General features: G+C 39.0%; 1 protein-coding gene across 3 annotated transcripts; it reads right to left on the bottom strand.

The window, feature by feature from the left end:
• Positions 1–529: 529 nt before the first annotated feature.
• On the bottom strand, positions 530–14947 carry LOC115238968 (F-box/LRR-repeat protein 20). Of its 3 annotated transcripts, none has more exons than XM_029813220.1 (9): positions 14577–14929; positions 5134–5376; positions 4704–4771; positions 4030–4159; positions 3459–3920; positions 2783–2974; positions 2607–2708; positions 2242–2457; positions 530–1780 (listed from the first exon to the last, which is right to left on the bottom strand). In XM_029813220.1, exons 1-9 carry the CDS (start codon positions 14604–14606, stop codon positions 1673–1675), a joined length of 1551 nt encoding a protein of 516 aa, XP_029669080.1. In that variant the 5' UTR covers positions 14607–14929; the 3' UTR covers positions 530–1672. The 3 variants fall into 3 exon arrangements, 2 of the variants coding, with proteins under 2 accessions (XP_029669080.1, XP_029669082.1); XR_003884570.1 differs by having other exon boundaries at positions 1642–1780; positions 2242–2545; positions 14577–14947; XM_029813222.1 differs by lacking the exon at positions 5134–5376 and having other exon boundaries at positions 14577–14939.
• Between the last annotated feature and the right edge of the window lie 1473 nt (positions 14948–16420).

Genomic DNA, 16420 nt, shown 5'->3' on the forward strand with positions numbered 1-16420 from the left:
CGCGATACCCCCGTGGCTTCATGATACTACCGCCATTCCATTTTTATATAACCTAGGCTTAAAAAGTAAAAAACGCGCCAGCGCTGTTCGCCGCCAGCTCGAAGTTAATTGGTTTAACACATTAACGCTTTGATTCGTTTTTGTCAGTCTGTGCTCTCCTAGTCCATGACAAGTTACAAAAAAAAGATAATAAAATAGAGAAAATAAAAATAAAAGAGAATAGATGTCCGGGCTGTCGAGGAGAAGTTACATTTACGCGGGACTCGAAGGTACGATTCGCGGAGGGAATACCGTCTGCCCGCGAATCGATGTAAAATGCATCTTTCGCGTGCCACTGCTAAGCTACGCCAGCAGCGGTGGTCGAAGTCGAGACTCGAAAGACGATACTCGAGTCGTCTTTCTCTCTCTCTCTCTCTCTCCTTCTCACTCTATCTCAAGTGTCCACAATCACAATATGTCAAAATTTCCACCATTAAAATTGTATTGTGCGCCCTTATTTCGAAAAATTCCGCGATATGCGTTCTTTTTCTTTTTTTTTTTTCACAAAAGGAAAGAAATTCGTAGGTGTCGCTCAATAATTACGCGTACACGCGATCTGTTAATACTTTTAAACAGACACCGAGAAGAAACATTCTCATCGCACGTATTTTATCGGTGCGTATGTCTACGTTATACGATAAACGATATTAATATCCTAAATATCATTACGACGAGATTCGATTCGCGATTGCTATATCGTATGTTTTTTTTATTTTTCTTTTTTTTCTCGTTTATCAATAGCATTATAGGCAGTGTTCGTTGAGAAACTGCTACAGTTACACATCGAGATGTGTGTATGAATATGAAATTCGATTTCTGGATACAATTGCAAGCATTATGCTCGACTCCATTTCCCCTAAAACTACCGTTTGCCTTTTCTTCCTCGCCCCATCGGTAATATACGCGCGCGCGGGTGCTCATTAAGATATTTATAAGACATTTACGCATTTACGTATCTTAAAATAAGTATCTCGTGTTTATCGAACAACGTAAATCGATAAACTTACTCGCGTAGCGCTAGGAAAATACGCGTCCAAACGCTAATCAAAATAAGCTACATGCTTTTAAATACGTACGCTCAGTAGTGAGTAGCTCAAAAAGTACGCGTGTCATTCCTTTCCGGGTGACAAACATCACGCTAAATGAAGATCATAAAGAAACAATATATAATATTGCTAAAAGAAACCTGAGAATTTCTTTCCTTTGCAAACTAACTTCCCGCACATAATATAACCGAGTAACAATGCACATACTATATCGAGATAACGGAATACAAATAGAAATGATAGTAAGTATAGTAGTGACAGCGGTATTAATAGTAATAGTAGCAGCAGCAGCAGCAGAGGTCATAGTGGTAATTGCAGTAGTAGCTTCAGTGGCTGTGATGATGGTGACATACTTCACTCGTTGCGTCTCGGAGCTCGAATCGATTTAACGATTTGCAATTGATAACGAGTCCCCGGTTCTCACTTATCAATGTGTGATAGGCAACCAGAACGCTCCTCCGGTAACCACGAGAGAGAGAGGTCCCATAATCGCCGTAGCTGGCGACTACCGATAAAGGTCCACTATAATCCCTCCGTGGATATATATCGGACGATTTTTACTTCGGAGTTAGGAGTTGAAGGCAAAATCACAGAATGACGCAGCACCGACAGTATCGTTGTCGCGAGGCTCCCGCGCTGGGTGGCGGAGTCGGTGGTGCGAAATACGCGTGCACCTTTAAGTTCGGTAGATGGGCCTAAAATATAGTACAAACGATAACTCAATCTCTGTAAATTATTAATAACTAAAAAACTAGAATTAACCTTTTCACGAACAAATATTGTAGATTGCAATTGTATACGATTACGATTTGTTCATTCGACAAGACAAATAAGAGAAAGACAAATCTTTAAATTGTAGTGTAATCCACAGTAATTTACCTATGATAATGTACTATAAACTGCGCTCGCGCAAATTCCTTATAAACATGATTCATCGCTAGGCGGAAAAAGCAATATTATAGTCCGCAACCGGACGGAGTATTGTAATTATGCGGGATTGTATTTTTTGCGGAATGCACGATCTATAATTCATAAACAGTTGCGTGATGCAAGTACGCAAATAACGGTTGCTAATAATAACAAATCCGCGACCGTAGAATCATTTTTCTCGCGTAACGTACGATCAACTGATATACGATAAAATAGGAGACAGTACTCTGAGTTTACGTATGCCCTCTCTGGTAATGTGTAGGCAGTCGTAAAGTTCGATACGTTCAAGATTGTGGCAGGCCTGCATCAGATGATTCAGACCATTGTCCGAGATGTTCGGGCAGTTGTCCAGCTCCAAAACGGCTAAGTGCTCGGCCGCGCACGGCGACAGTGCGATTTGTCGGAGGCCTTCGTCGGTGATCAGCTCGCAATGCGACAGACTCTGCGCGCAGAAATGCCAAATGCGATACCCATGTGTTTTCGTTATCAAAACTCGACAACGATACGTGGTTCAATAAAACCTGCGAACGCTAAACACGCTTTGTCGCGTATCTAAATAAATGGATGCTGATATATTGAATCGTTACTCACTAGTTTCTCCAATCTCGGACAACCCATCGCCAAGTGAGTTAGGGTGGCGTCGGTGATTAAAAGGCACTCTTCCAGATCCATCTTCTCGAGCAATTTGCAATTCTGAAAGTCGAGACTCTGATAGATTTTGTGTTTGAAACGAAATTCGAATAAACAACGATCGACGATCAACTCACTCTCGCGAGGGCTTGAAAGCCCGTATCCGTGAAATGGGTGCACGCAACGCATTCGAGTACATTGAGGAGTGGACAGTGTTGTGCCAGGCTAATCAACGTCGCGTCCGTTAAATTGGGGCAATTCGACAGGCAAACGTAATGCAGCCGTGGACACCGTTCGCTAAGTTCTCTAACTCCGTCGTCCGTTATATTCTGCAACAAGTATTCTAAAATGATTTTTACTTACTAATAATGCCCGAACAATACTCATTAAGTCTTATCTCTCGATACAAATTTAAAATTAAATATATTCCGTGCAAGATTTATTATCGACAAAATATATACAGGTAATTGAAGTTTTCTCTTTTTTACTTAAATATATCTCGCTTCTTATTAAAAAGTAAAATCTTTATTATTTTTTGTACAATCGAATGCTATTAAATCGAATTGCAGATTTTATTTCGCACAAACTTCTCCTTCAACTTCGTCGGTTAAAAAAAAAAACAACAAATTTTAATTTGTTTTTAACGAGAAAGAGACACAAGGACGAGTCTTATCTCGAGAAAAACAGTGGCGATATCTTGTCGGCGGCAAACTCATCGCGAGCACGAACTATCATGACGTCTGAGAGACGTGAAACGCGCAATTGTTTCTCTTTGCGTAACACGCGGATTTGCGGAGTCAATGAGATAAGTACCCTGCATTCGTGTAGATTGATCGCCTCGAGATTAGGACAGTTGCGCGCCAAACACATTACAGCCTTATCCGTGAGCTGGCGGCATCCCTTGCTCAAGAAACTACGGAGTTCCGGGCATCCCTTGGCGAGCGCGTCGACCCCGTTGTCGGTGAGCAGCTCGCACCACGAGAGATTGATGTGAGTGAGCAGCGGACAGCCGGCCGCGAGATCCTTTAGGGACATGTCCGTTATCTCGGGACACGAGTCCAGATTCAGTCGCTGGAGTTTGGGACAATGACTGCTGAGGGCCGCGCATGTCGCATCCGAGATCCTCTTGCATTGGCTTAGATTGAGCTCTTCGATATTGGGACACGATTGGGCTAGAGCGCGCATAGAGTTGTTGCCGATGCTTTGGCATCCCTTGAGCGAGAGCTGCCTGAGAAATCCGCCGCAACGCCTCGAGATATTTTCTATTACTGGTCCCTACGCACAAACATCCCTCGCCATTATTCGCGTTAATCGCGACTCAAAAGTGGCCGGTGATCAAAGGATTCGACTATCGCGCGACTATCGTCCCTCCGTTTCTATTTACCTCCACGTCTCGTTGAAAATCGAAGAGATCGATCCTCTGCCAATTGGATCCATCGAGCGCTAACACGTTCCAGGCCTTGCTTACTTGGGCACAACGGCATAGCGATACGACATCGAGGTATGAAAAAATTCTGTCAATCACAGAGATTCGTTAGCGCGTGCCATCGCGTTGTACGTTTCGCGATTACTTTGCAAACGGAAGAGTGTGGATTTAAGCTTTTCGCGAGGCTAATAGGACGCAATACATTTTACGTCTCACATATCAGCGTAAAAATCATTCGCGCCATCATCACTTGCGCCTCGGTTATAAAAAATTTTGAAAGATGAGAATAAATGTGTATGCAGGATACCGTAGCTAATTCAATTTAAATAAAAATTTAATCCTCAAAAAAAAAAAAAAATATATATAAAAATTCTATATTCACATATTTTGCGATATATGATTTGTATATATTTCTCTTTATTATATCATTACAATTTTTAAAATATAAACACGACGAATCTAACACGTACGATAAAACATCTAATTCGAAATCAAATATACAACGGGTATCTTATATTTCTCCATTTTTCTTTTTATAACCAAAACCAATCGTCTATTGCTATAAGTCTCGCCCGTCTTATAATATAAAAATAATTTGTGTTAATCCGAGATGTGTAAGCCCGTCGTCGTACCTGAGTAGCAATTCTTTTGGCAGTTTCTTGTTAATCTGCGCTTCGTCATCGTGAAATACCCATGTTAGCTGCAACGAAAGACACGTGATTAAATACGACCGTGAATATATATGACGAGGCGGACCGCGGTTGTGTTATCGCTCTCACAGAGCGACAAATGTTCAGAGAGCAGCTGACACTTTGCTCCGTTGTACACACACATACACACCCACACAGATACACACACACACACACATACGTGGCAGAGGGATAGGGGAGGAAGACGGGGAAATCAGAGGAGAGAAGGACGTACATTAGATACACGCTTTTCATGACAAGACATCATGAAAGAGAGGGGAGAGAGGGGGAAGAAGGCGCGGGTGGAAAGATGTCTGTAGTAAAGATCTAAGCATTGGCATATGTCTGGATAGAGTTCTCTAGATTAACTAACCTGCATGTAGGATTGCTTCATGGTAGTGACAGGGTTGTGAGTATGCGATTGCGACGTGTAATAACCGCCCTGATGATGATAGTGTTGTTGATGATGATGATGGTGATAATGGTGATGATAGGATGGATGCTGCTGCTTCCACCATTGTCCACCGGTACCGCCGCCACCCTTTTCCGATTCCTCGACTGCCAGTACCCCATGGCCCCCTCCTCCCACTCCTAATTGTTGGAGACTTACTTTTTTCTAAAAAAAAAAAAACATCCCAATACGTGTCATCGCGCCGACCGTCCCGGTGCTCGCACTCTCGCGTTATAAGCGGAGTCGCGGCCTCGAACGGTATTTCCTCTTTCGTCGCACGCTCGAATTTGAAGGATTTCACGTAAAAGTGAGGAGGATTTATAAATCCATAATCCTATATTCCAATCATCGCGCATCCATAATTATATACGTAAAGTTTATTGTAATTACATTTTTTTTGTGGTCCTAATTAATTAATTAATTTGGACTTAGGTTGTTATTGTTTTTGCACTGAGATTTTCAATTTTCAATTTGCTCACTATCGGAATTATTATTAGCTGCATGATAATTAACTGTATAATAATTTAGTGTTTAATATATTGAATGTGACTTTAATTTATAAATCTATATTCCAATCATCGCGCATCCATAATTATATACGTAAAGTTTATTGTAATTACATTTTTTTTGTGGTCCTAATTAATTAATTAATTTGGACTTAGGTTGTTATTGTTTTTGCACTAAGATTTTCAATTTGCTCACTATCGGAATTATTATTAGCTGCATGATAATTAACTGTATAATAATTTAGTGTTTAATATATTGAATGTGACTTTAATTTGTTTATAATTTCAATACCAATTATAATGTGTAATTATTATTAACTGTAATAGTTACGATATACGATCTCTAATAATTATAGCATATTCTAAATTGCGGAAACACCTTTGACGCATCTATATGCGCGATTTCCTTTCGCCACATACTAATCGCCAATTAATTCATCGTCGATCCCGGTGTGAACAATAGCGTATGCAAAGTCGGGATTCAAATGATGGCACGATATTCAGATTGGAAAGTGATATTTCGCTGAACTGTTATTTCGCAGGTAAATGTATTCGCTACAAGCAAGCGCCGCTCATCACATGGTCACATATATATATCATTAGTACAACGTTACACAAAAATTATTATTAAAAAAAAGCATATACGTACAACGAAAAATCGTATAGGGATTTAAATATATGTATTCTAAAGTATATCATGCATTTTTATCTATCTATATACCGTCAAATTTCGATTCGTGATTAGGTTTTTTTCAAAAATGATAATCTGTCAGATGGACAGACGACGCGCTTTATGTAACAGACTGTACATCGACGCTTGATTAACGCGCATACGATTGAACGTATCGCGATCTCTCATATCCTTTATTAATTAACGCAAAACATTTTTTATCTCCGAGTATATCTCGTTTGATCGAAAGCTATCATGCAACAGGAGCGAGTGTGTGTCTCGTTGCATTTTCATTGAGAGCTCGCTCAAAATGCTTGATTATCAAGAAGTTAATAAAAGTGGAAACAAACGCGGATTCATGCTGGATACAGAATAACATGGCTATTCATGACTCACAACAAACATTTTCAAGTGTAAGTTGTTTGCCGAATCTCAAATAATTTCCTCTTTTGCTTTCGGCGTAATGTTGTTTCATCTCGAGAGATGAAACAGCTGATGCGTGCAAGTTGTCTGTGTGCGTGTGTCATGTATATCCCAATATAATATATTATAAAAAACAAATTAAACTAATGAGTTGCTTGATGGTATGTAAGATGAGAAATAATTAACGATAACAAAGTTGCATTTCGCCCTATGCATTCGCCTCCATATTTCGACCTATATATTGGGTTGAACGGAAAGTTCGTGCCGTTTTTTCGGTCTTCATCTGTTAGCAAAAAACGGAACGAACTTTTCATTCAACCTAACAGTAATAATATAGAGATATATTATAAAAATATGTACGCTTTTAGATACATGCAGAGATTGCTTCGAAACGAAAAAAACTATTTTTCCACACTCGGTTGTGTTGCTTTTTGTATATCATTTTAACGCGGTCAGCTGTTATAGCTGTATCTTGTCAATGTTAAAAATAAATCAATGAACTCGCTTACGTCTGTGAGATATATACATGGAAATAATCTATATACAATGAGAGAGCTTCTCATGTCGTACGGCTATAAGGATAGGAAGACTGTTACAATTGTAGGTCACGAAATTATAATTTCCAACCTGCTGTGTTCAACATTTATTTAATAAATGTCAATTGGGATGAAAAACTTGTTTCCTTTAATTTCTTCTGCGATAGAAAATAAATTAAAATTTATATTTTATGCAAAGAATCCATAACAAAATTTGAAATATAGATATATTTTATTATAATATATACACTTGCATATATGTAATATTTATTTGAAATATATTTATATATAATTATTTCTTTCTCTCTCTTAAGAATTTATTAATTTGTTATCAATCACTTTTCATGTTAATGGGATATGTAAATTTTTTAATGAAGGTAGCGAGATTGTTGGAGTCTGCGCGCGAAGATATTTTTTCAACACATTTTTTTTACATGTAATAACGAAGTTATCACGCCACGATTCATATTTACAACACAAAAAAGTTATAAATGCTTGATATGCATTTCTAACGTTGCGCATGTAGAATTTATGCAAGCGCAAGTTATCTGAAACGACGTTAGAAAATTTGTCGAATAATTATAACAATTCATAATTTCTTTGCGAAACTTGGTCTCTCTTGCGATAAGACTTCCCCATACCTCTCTCTCTCTCTCGAATTTTAAACTGATAAAATTTTCCAGTAAATTTTTGCGTTTAACGATCCATCGAAACAGTTCGTAAAAATTGTAGATTTCTGCAACCAAGATATATTTTATTTTGGTATGCGTTTTCGCCGTTCCATCAGAAATGATCAATTTCGCGTGCGCGCGAGGGTTTATTTTACCTCGTCTACGAAATTGGGATACGTCCTTTCGTCATTGTGCGCGTCCTTGAATAATAAAGCGTTTTTATCAATAATGACCGTATGCATAGATACGCGGGTGGCTCTTCAAACTTCCATGCCTTATCGCATCATGTATGCAAGCGTCGCATAAAATTATACGGGATAACGAGGCGACCGGTTCAACGATAGCCATCGATGCGACGAAGATACGCGATTGCGTTCGGCCTTAAAACGTAAAATACGAGCACACAGCCTCGTGAATAATTGCGACTCGTATAATCCAGAATAGTCCTTGGTGCGCAGCAAGCGAAATAGTTAAAATAGCCGCTGCGAAAGATACATTTTCATTTTATATTCCACCACGGATACACCTGTAATTCAGACATATACCTTCTCAGTTGCCGTTGTGTTCAAGCAAACTTTATATCTTCAAAGACTAAAGATAAATAGAAAGCTTAACTCTTATACAGCAACTTTTACATTAAACGTATCTTTCATTTTATTAATTAAAAGATATCTATTCGAACACGTTTTCTATTTAACCACACATAAACAAATTTTTAAAGAAAATATTTAAAAATTTCGGATATAAATATCGCGCAAAAAAAAAAAATTAATTATACACACCGATAAGCTTATTGCTAACCGACTATGTATATACTTAAGATTAGAGTACTTTAGTCTATACGTTACTGTAAACAAGTCATAGCAGTATATTATATACGCGTTGACTTTAATAGCGTTATCGCCGTGGATTTTCCTGTTAAAAGTTAAAGCGCGCTTGCAAATCCCGAAGAGTGCTTCTTAATAACTTTATTATTACTTGAATTTAGAATGAATTACCGCGAGGGATATTTAACATCTTTATCAGAACATTATATAATACATGCATATATTGTATATATATATTATACGTATGTATAAAAAAAATTGACAAATTAAATTAAATTAAGAGACATATGTGAGAAACTTCAACTGTCATCTCGTCTCTCTTGGCTCCTGGCTCGTTTCTCCGATTTCGCGCGGTGCGGCGAATTCCGCGCGGGCGGGCTCAAAAGCGGCAAAATAAACTGACATCGATTCGCCATACGCCTTAAATACACACACACACACACACACGGGCGCCGCTGTGCAGTATAACGAATACACCGCGCCGCGTGTTAAATGCGGAAGACAAATAGCGGAGACGCGCCGTAAACAAAGTGCGCAAATCGCGAACGACGCGACGAGACGTGGGGGCGAAGACCCCCGCGCGCGTCGCCGTCGATACGATTGCCTTCCATTATTCCTTATCTTTATCAGGGAGACCCGCGAGAGAGCGAGCGATATCGCGGTCGCGAGAGATCAATGCGGTCGTCGAGAATTTCGCTCCGCTTCGCAACCGGGGAGGGAGGGAGGGAAAAAAGGAACGAGGACGAAAGAAATCGCTGGGCGATAGCTCGATGACAAATAACCACCTTATATTCTGAGAATTTTCTATATTTAATTTTCTTATCGATCAACTATCAAATTAATTGTTTTCTCCGAACGTTCATGTTTTTCTTTTAAATACACGAAATTAGACATTACTCAAAAATTCCGATTAATTTTGAATCAGTATTTAATTAATCAATTCTTTCGTTTTAATCATATATGTAAATGTATATTTTGTGTCGTTGCTATCGTATTATTTTTTTTACACATTATTATTATTACATCTTTAATAATTATATAGAGATAGAGATTGTTTTTCTAAGATCTGTGTTTTCTTGTCGTCACAGTCATACACTGTGTAGATTCAGTTTTTAGCAAATTCCGTTGCACCGAGACAATGCAATGTGACGTCATTTCGTGATGCGCGCGTCCTATAATTTCTGTTTACGTCTGTCGACTACCGCTACCTTTGTCGTGAGATTTTCCCAAAATGCCATTCAAAGGAAAATCTCTTTAATTCCTCCGATGTTATCCGATCCATGGATCACGGATTACGAGAACGGGAGAAGCGGGGAAGAGGAAAATTTGTTTAATCTCAAATTAAAGATTGTTGAGATATGTGTCAGAAAACACGTGTGCTTAACTACATCGATCGAAAAATACACGAGGCACTTTTAGGTATTTGAGAAAAGTTTCGTTTCTTGTTACAGAATTTCGTTACAAAATTCCAGGAGCAATAAAACTATGCAAACTATTTGGCATGAAAAGTTGGAATATCAAAAGGAATCGCGCGTGGATAAAATAGTTGTCTTTGAACGAAAGCGCTTCGGAGAAATTTAAGATGCCATTTGTTCCATTGTATTTTTAAATAAAAATCGATTAAAATTATTATCGTTAAAAAGATTTGCATATTTTCCGTTTAAAAAAATATTATTGATTTCTATTTTTATATATTATTTATTTCTCGCTTTTTCTTCCTTGCTCCGATATCACAACGTTAATATGTCAGATATACACATATATGTCGCGGCTTAATACGATATCAAAGATTAAATTCTGATAAAAACAAATCACCTGATCTCACACGAAAAAAACAAATCATTTTAAAACATTTACAGTATTCTCTCTTTGCGAGATATTAAATTGAATTGAATAAAAATTCTGCAAAATCTCAATCGTAACTTCAAATCGATTAAAATCGGCAATGAAGAGGAAAAAGGGGGCACTCAGCAACGAAGATATTTACGGTTCCTAAGTTAATAATAAGTTCAAAACGAAAGATACATATATAGCCCGTCCGCGACCTCCATCGCGTTGCATCGCATTGTTGATATGCCGTTACAGCTTCTTGCCCTCGCGACAAATCGCTCACTCGTCAAGCTCGTCAAGCGCGCCAACGATGTGGCCCCTAAGCCCGTGTGGGCAAGTCTCAATCTTACAATTAGAAAGTTTATATATATAATTTAATTTGTGTGTGTGATGACTAATAATACAGATCGCGATAAAAACATCACAAATAACAATATCTCTAGAGATATTTCTGAGAGTTTGGCATTTCTCCCGATTCGTCTACGATAGTTACGATTTATATGCAACAGTAAACTTGAAAAATTTCGAGAATAATTACTATCGAAGATATTTTGTCATTATATCCATATATAATAAATATGCAAATATTAAAAGAAGTAAATATATATGATAAGAAACGTATCATGTATATATGAAAATTTTACACAAAAAATGGAAGAGAGAGAGAGAGAGAGAGAGCGCGGCTCAATACGGATTGATCGGCGAAGCGTCAAAATATCTGTTCAATTTTCCGGAATGAATGGGAAATCGCCAGGATCTCGTTTCGCGAAATCACAGGTACCGGTATGTCGATGGCCGAGAGAGAGAATCGTTCTCGTGACGGGCGACACGCGCCGATGCGTCCGTGCTCGCGCGCGCGCATCCTCCTCTTCTCTTCGCGGAATCACGAGAGCCGCCGATCGCGTTGCTAAGAAATTACATTCCGGAGAATTGCGAACGATACCGTTTATATTTCGACGCGTCCGGATACCGTCTCCGATGCCGGAAGCGCAATGTGATCATCGATAAACAACAATCGCATTTCGCGACAATCGCCATAGATGTAGCGGAGAAAAAAATAGAGACGGATGCAATTTTCTCGGAGTTAAATTTGTCGTCGATATATTTATTCAATGGCGCAATATCAAGGAGGTAATAGAGTTTTCGAGAATGAAGGGGCTTTCGCGAATTAACCTTGGCAGACGGTAGATAAATCACGAGACGCATTACTCGTTGTTGGATCCGAGAGAGGCGGACTTTACTTTAACGGTAGTTTAATTCGAGGCTTAGTTTGCGGGATATCGCATATTTAAGATGGGAGAATTGCGAAAAATGAATGAGCGTGTGACGACCTCCTCCGATATCTTCGCTCGAGAAAAGTTTGCTCCGAAATTCGCAAGAAACAATGTTATGTGTGTATGTCCATCCCTTCCACCAATTCTAGGACATCCTGTATATATATATATATATATATATATATATATATATATATATATATATATATATGTGTGTGTTCTCCTTAGCCACGCTCTGTACACTTTCCTGCGCAAATTTGATCCTCTCCTTTCTCTTCCTCTCTCTCTCTTTCTGTCTCCGAACATACACCGGTTTCGTTTCGAGTACAAGAAGCGCAACAGCAGAAATGCAGTTAAAAAGAACATGTCAAGTTTCGAAACGTGAAAGAAATTGACGTCGACGAAGAAAGAAACGTTAAGCATATTAGCGAAGGAGAAGAGAGAGAGAAAGAGAAAGAGATGAGAGGGGGGTGGGGAGGGATGGAGACGACAAAGAGGTACGATAAATCAATTTGATAAATTTGATAAGAATCGAGATCAATAATCTCTAAGTTTTCGTCGCGTACATAGTCTCAGAACTTGAAAACTTGCGATATTTTCATATTTTAATTATTTATAAGTTTTACATTTGAATTTGACGCCCATGATTTATGATGTTTGGTCAAAGAAGTCCCATATACACGCCAATAACTTTTCGCAATTTACAACTCATGAATGAAGTAATAAAAATTGCAGAAAGAGATTTTATTTGTTTATTTGCCGAGATTGCAATAACATGATGTCGTATTGCACTGTTTCACTTATAACGTACGTCTTTTATTGAAAGCAAAAAGAAAAGAAAAAAAAATATACATATTAAACAGAGTATATTTATAAAAAAAAAAATCTTTTTAGCAAAAAAAAACCTATCTCTAAAGTATATATACATATAGTTTTATAATATGTATTACAGTTGATTTTTGTGGAGTACATTAAAATAATCGCCCTAATTTTCATCATTGTTATTGTATATAAAAGTGAATATTTTATCAAGATATATGAATATTCAATCAAGACACAAGTACAATTATTATCGGATTAATAATCTTACTCTTAATGTCTGAGAGCAATTTATTTCAATTTGACAGATAACCGATGTGCGTCGTAATTTTGTAAGAATGTGAAAATCATATATCACATGTATATTTATACTATGCATGTTTGTAGATTGCAAATCCAATATAACGTATTTAATAACGTTCCTGTGTGTTATCAACCTATCCGAATTATCTAATTCAAACATAAGATAGCGAAGTAGCCTACTACAAAGACCATCGGATCCATTATTACTATTATCACTATTATCAGTCTTATGAAAATCGACCGCATCGTCATTATAATCGGAGCGCCGTGTAATTGAAAAAATAACAAAATATTGAACAAAGAGATACGTATTTTTCACACACCCACATACATACATACCCATACACACGCATACAATTTAAAATTATTTAATCTCCAGTGGAAGAGAGACAGCGCGAGGCAGAGAACGCTACGAAAACACGGACCCATTCACAGCTTCTTGCTTATCACTGTCGGGCACACATTGTTATCGAGAGCACGCGCGCGCCCGCTTGTGTTTACGCTCGTCTGTACGACGCGCGCGATTTTGACGGTGCGTCGCGACGACGAGCGTCACGACGCGTCATCTCGCCTCGCCTCGCCACCGTCCCGTCGAGAGAGAGAGAGAGAGAGAGAGAGAGAGAGCGACGTCCGAGAACGCGCGCGCGAACGATGACGCGCTCGCCGTTGCGATGACCGTCGAGGAACATCGTTCATCCGATCAGATTGGCAGCGTCGTGACCGTCAACGCGGTCGTTCAATGAACAATGACGCTCATTGACATTCCGTTCGTGTGTCGTCGTCGTCGTCGTCGTCGTTGTCGTCTTCGTCGCTGCTCGGACGCAGCCAGAAACGAAGAACAAAGAGAATAGTAAGCAGGGCGGGGGAGGGGAAGGCGTGCATTTAACAACGAGAACGCATCGCTGGCGACGTAGCCACCGCTGGCGATAGCGAGAGCGACGGAGAAAGATAGAGAGACAAAGAGGTGGAGCGCGAAAAAGAGAGAAATAAAGAAAGACGGAAAGGAAGGACAGGAGGAAAGAGGAAAGAGGAAAGAAAGGACAAAGGACGGTGTTGGCTGACTAGCTAGGCAGGCTTGCTCGGTTGCTTGGTTGGTCGATGAGAATATATACGTAACATGCACGCGAAAAAGATTGGAGAATGACAGCGTGTTGCCAGCCAGCCAGCCAGCCAGCCAGCCAGCCAGCCAGAATAACGAGAGAATGCCCTGGCGCATGACGCCTTTACCGCGATCGTCCTTGTCGTAGGTCGTCATCGTCGTCATCGTCGTCGTCGTTGTCGTCGTTGTTGTTGTCTTCCTCGCGATCGTGATAGGGACGCGAAACAACGTCGACGAGGATGCCCGTGGTGGCCGCCGCGCTTCGCGGAGGCCAGGGGAACGAATCAGCTGTTCGCCTCGGCAATGACAACATTGAACACGCACGACCCCCCCGAACGTGTGGCACTTTGACGCGCGTTTCTACCGCGTTTCGACCGCGGACGCTTTGACAAACGGCGTTGACTTACCTCGAGCCTGGTGCGCCCGGAGTGTATCATCCTTTTGCGTCGCGTTATTTTGTAAAACTTCCGGGAGTACCCGCACGATGCAGTCGCAAAAAAAAAACGTCGCGCGACTGAACGAGTATCTACGTTTCGCGAGAGAAATGGCCGAGTCTACTGAATGCTCGACGTGCAGTTGCAGTGGGGTAGGGGGGGGAAGACTGACAGAACGGTGCGCCGCCACTTTCTGTCAGAGCCGCTCGCGTACGACTCGCGGATTCGTCCACCGCGGTCGACTTGACGACAGCGCGGCCAATCGACGCTTCCCTAGCCATTGTTTACCCGCTTCCCATTGGATCGTTATTTTTGAGTAGGGCGACGGGACGACGTGCGCTTTGTGTGCATGACGCGACGTTGAGAGAGACATGCATCATCTGCTTCCGAAACAAAGAAGAAACTATTTCGCATCTGCAGTCGGCATTGTTAATAGCGTTATTGTCGACGTAGGTCAGTTAGGGTACCAAGTTATCGATGACAGAATGAACGAATCTTATGCGTCCCAGATGAGCGCGAAGTTAAGATCGGCGCGTGTTGCTAGGGTCGCTTTTGATTCACATTTTGATAAAGAACACGGCGAGGAAAAGGGGGGGGGGGATAATCTTGTTGACCTGGATTCAGTTGTGGTTTGACCGAAATATTTAATTTACGGATAGAGGGATTGCCAGAGATGGCGAGTGTCTCGAATGTTGCGCGTTAATGAAGAGTTGATTATTATCTAACGATAAGCTTTTCTCGTCAAAGCAGTTGGCATTAATTTCATGATGACATAGTAAATGCGCATAAATAGGAACGTACAATTCAATAAAATAGGATTGTTGGATAATTCATAGCTTATCCAATATCATAGTGAATATCATCGACGACACAATAAAGAGAATGCGTAATACACTCAATGATGAGTAGTATGATTAGCCTAATAAGCACTTTAACATCATTGATTAATATAGTGCGTAGTGCGTATAATACGATACTAAATGTCGCTTTAAGAAAACATTATTTTTCAATTAATGTATTTGATATTCGAGTATCATTACTGAAATATTTATATAAATTTACAAAAGGCTATTATTTTCATTAAATTCTTTTAGAATTTGAAATAAAAAACATACTTAAATATTACAGTAATTTTGTGTCGGAAAGAAAAGATTTTATTAAATTACTCATTAAATTACGGTAAAAAAAAACTTAGCTTATAAAATTGATGCTAGAGAAACGTTAAATTTGAAAAATTTATTCCTGTTTATTCTCCGCGTATTACATTTGATTATATAATTTCACGTGAATCAGACCTATTATCAAACGATAATCAAATCGAGGAGTTAAATCAAATCATTGTATTTTTCAAATATAGATTTTTATAGGTCGAACGATGCGATATTATCAAAGTGTTATAGATCGAGGTCGATAAAAACAACAACGATATATATACTCTTATATGCGACGTGTCGTAATTTGGAAGTTACGGATTCAGAGATCTATCTTTGATTATAAATTATTGATTTAATATAAAATGAAGCGGTATTTATCGTATAATCATAGCCTGTATCTATGATATATGCAGATTATTACATTTGTCATCGCAAAAGAGCTAATTAAATAAAAAACTAAATGAAAAATCGCATGTCTGCAAATCATAATAATTTGTAATTGCGGATAATACGTATATAGAGCATTTTATACATATATCCTGTCGTTTTGAATATGTATATATAATAATTTTTAATATATGTAACAAAGATTTACAAATTTTGGTCGATAAAAATCCTGGGTTATTATCTAGTTTTGCGCTAATAAAAATAAAAATTTCTCGC

Source organism: Formica exsecta, unplaced genomic scaffold, assembly GCF_003651465.1.
Source record: "Formica exsecta isolate Colony F162 unplaced genomic scaffold, ASM365146v1 scaffold363, whole genome shotgun sequence".
NCBI classification, from domain to species: Eukaryota; Metazoa; Arthropoda; class Insecta; order Hymenoptera; family Formicidae; genus Formica; species Formica exsecta.

Excerpts from the sequence above, each read along its gene's own strand:
- LOC115238968 (XM_029813220.1), bottom strand. The coding sequence starts at position 14,606 with ATGATACACTCCGGGCGCACCAGGCTCGAG. Across the intron at positions 5,377-14,576 it reads CCGGGCGCACCAGGCTCGAG|AAAAAAGTAAGTCTCCAACA; the intron begins GTAAGTCAACGC and ends TTTTTTTTTTAG. Across the intron at positions 2,709-2,782 it reads GCTTTCAAGCCCTCGCGAGA|AATTGCAAATTGCTCGAGAA; the intron begins GTGAGTTGATCG and ends CTCGACTTTCAG.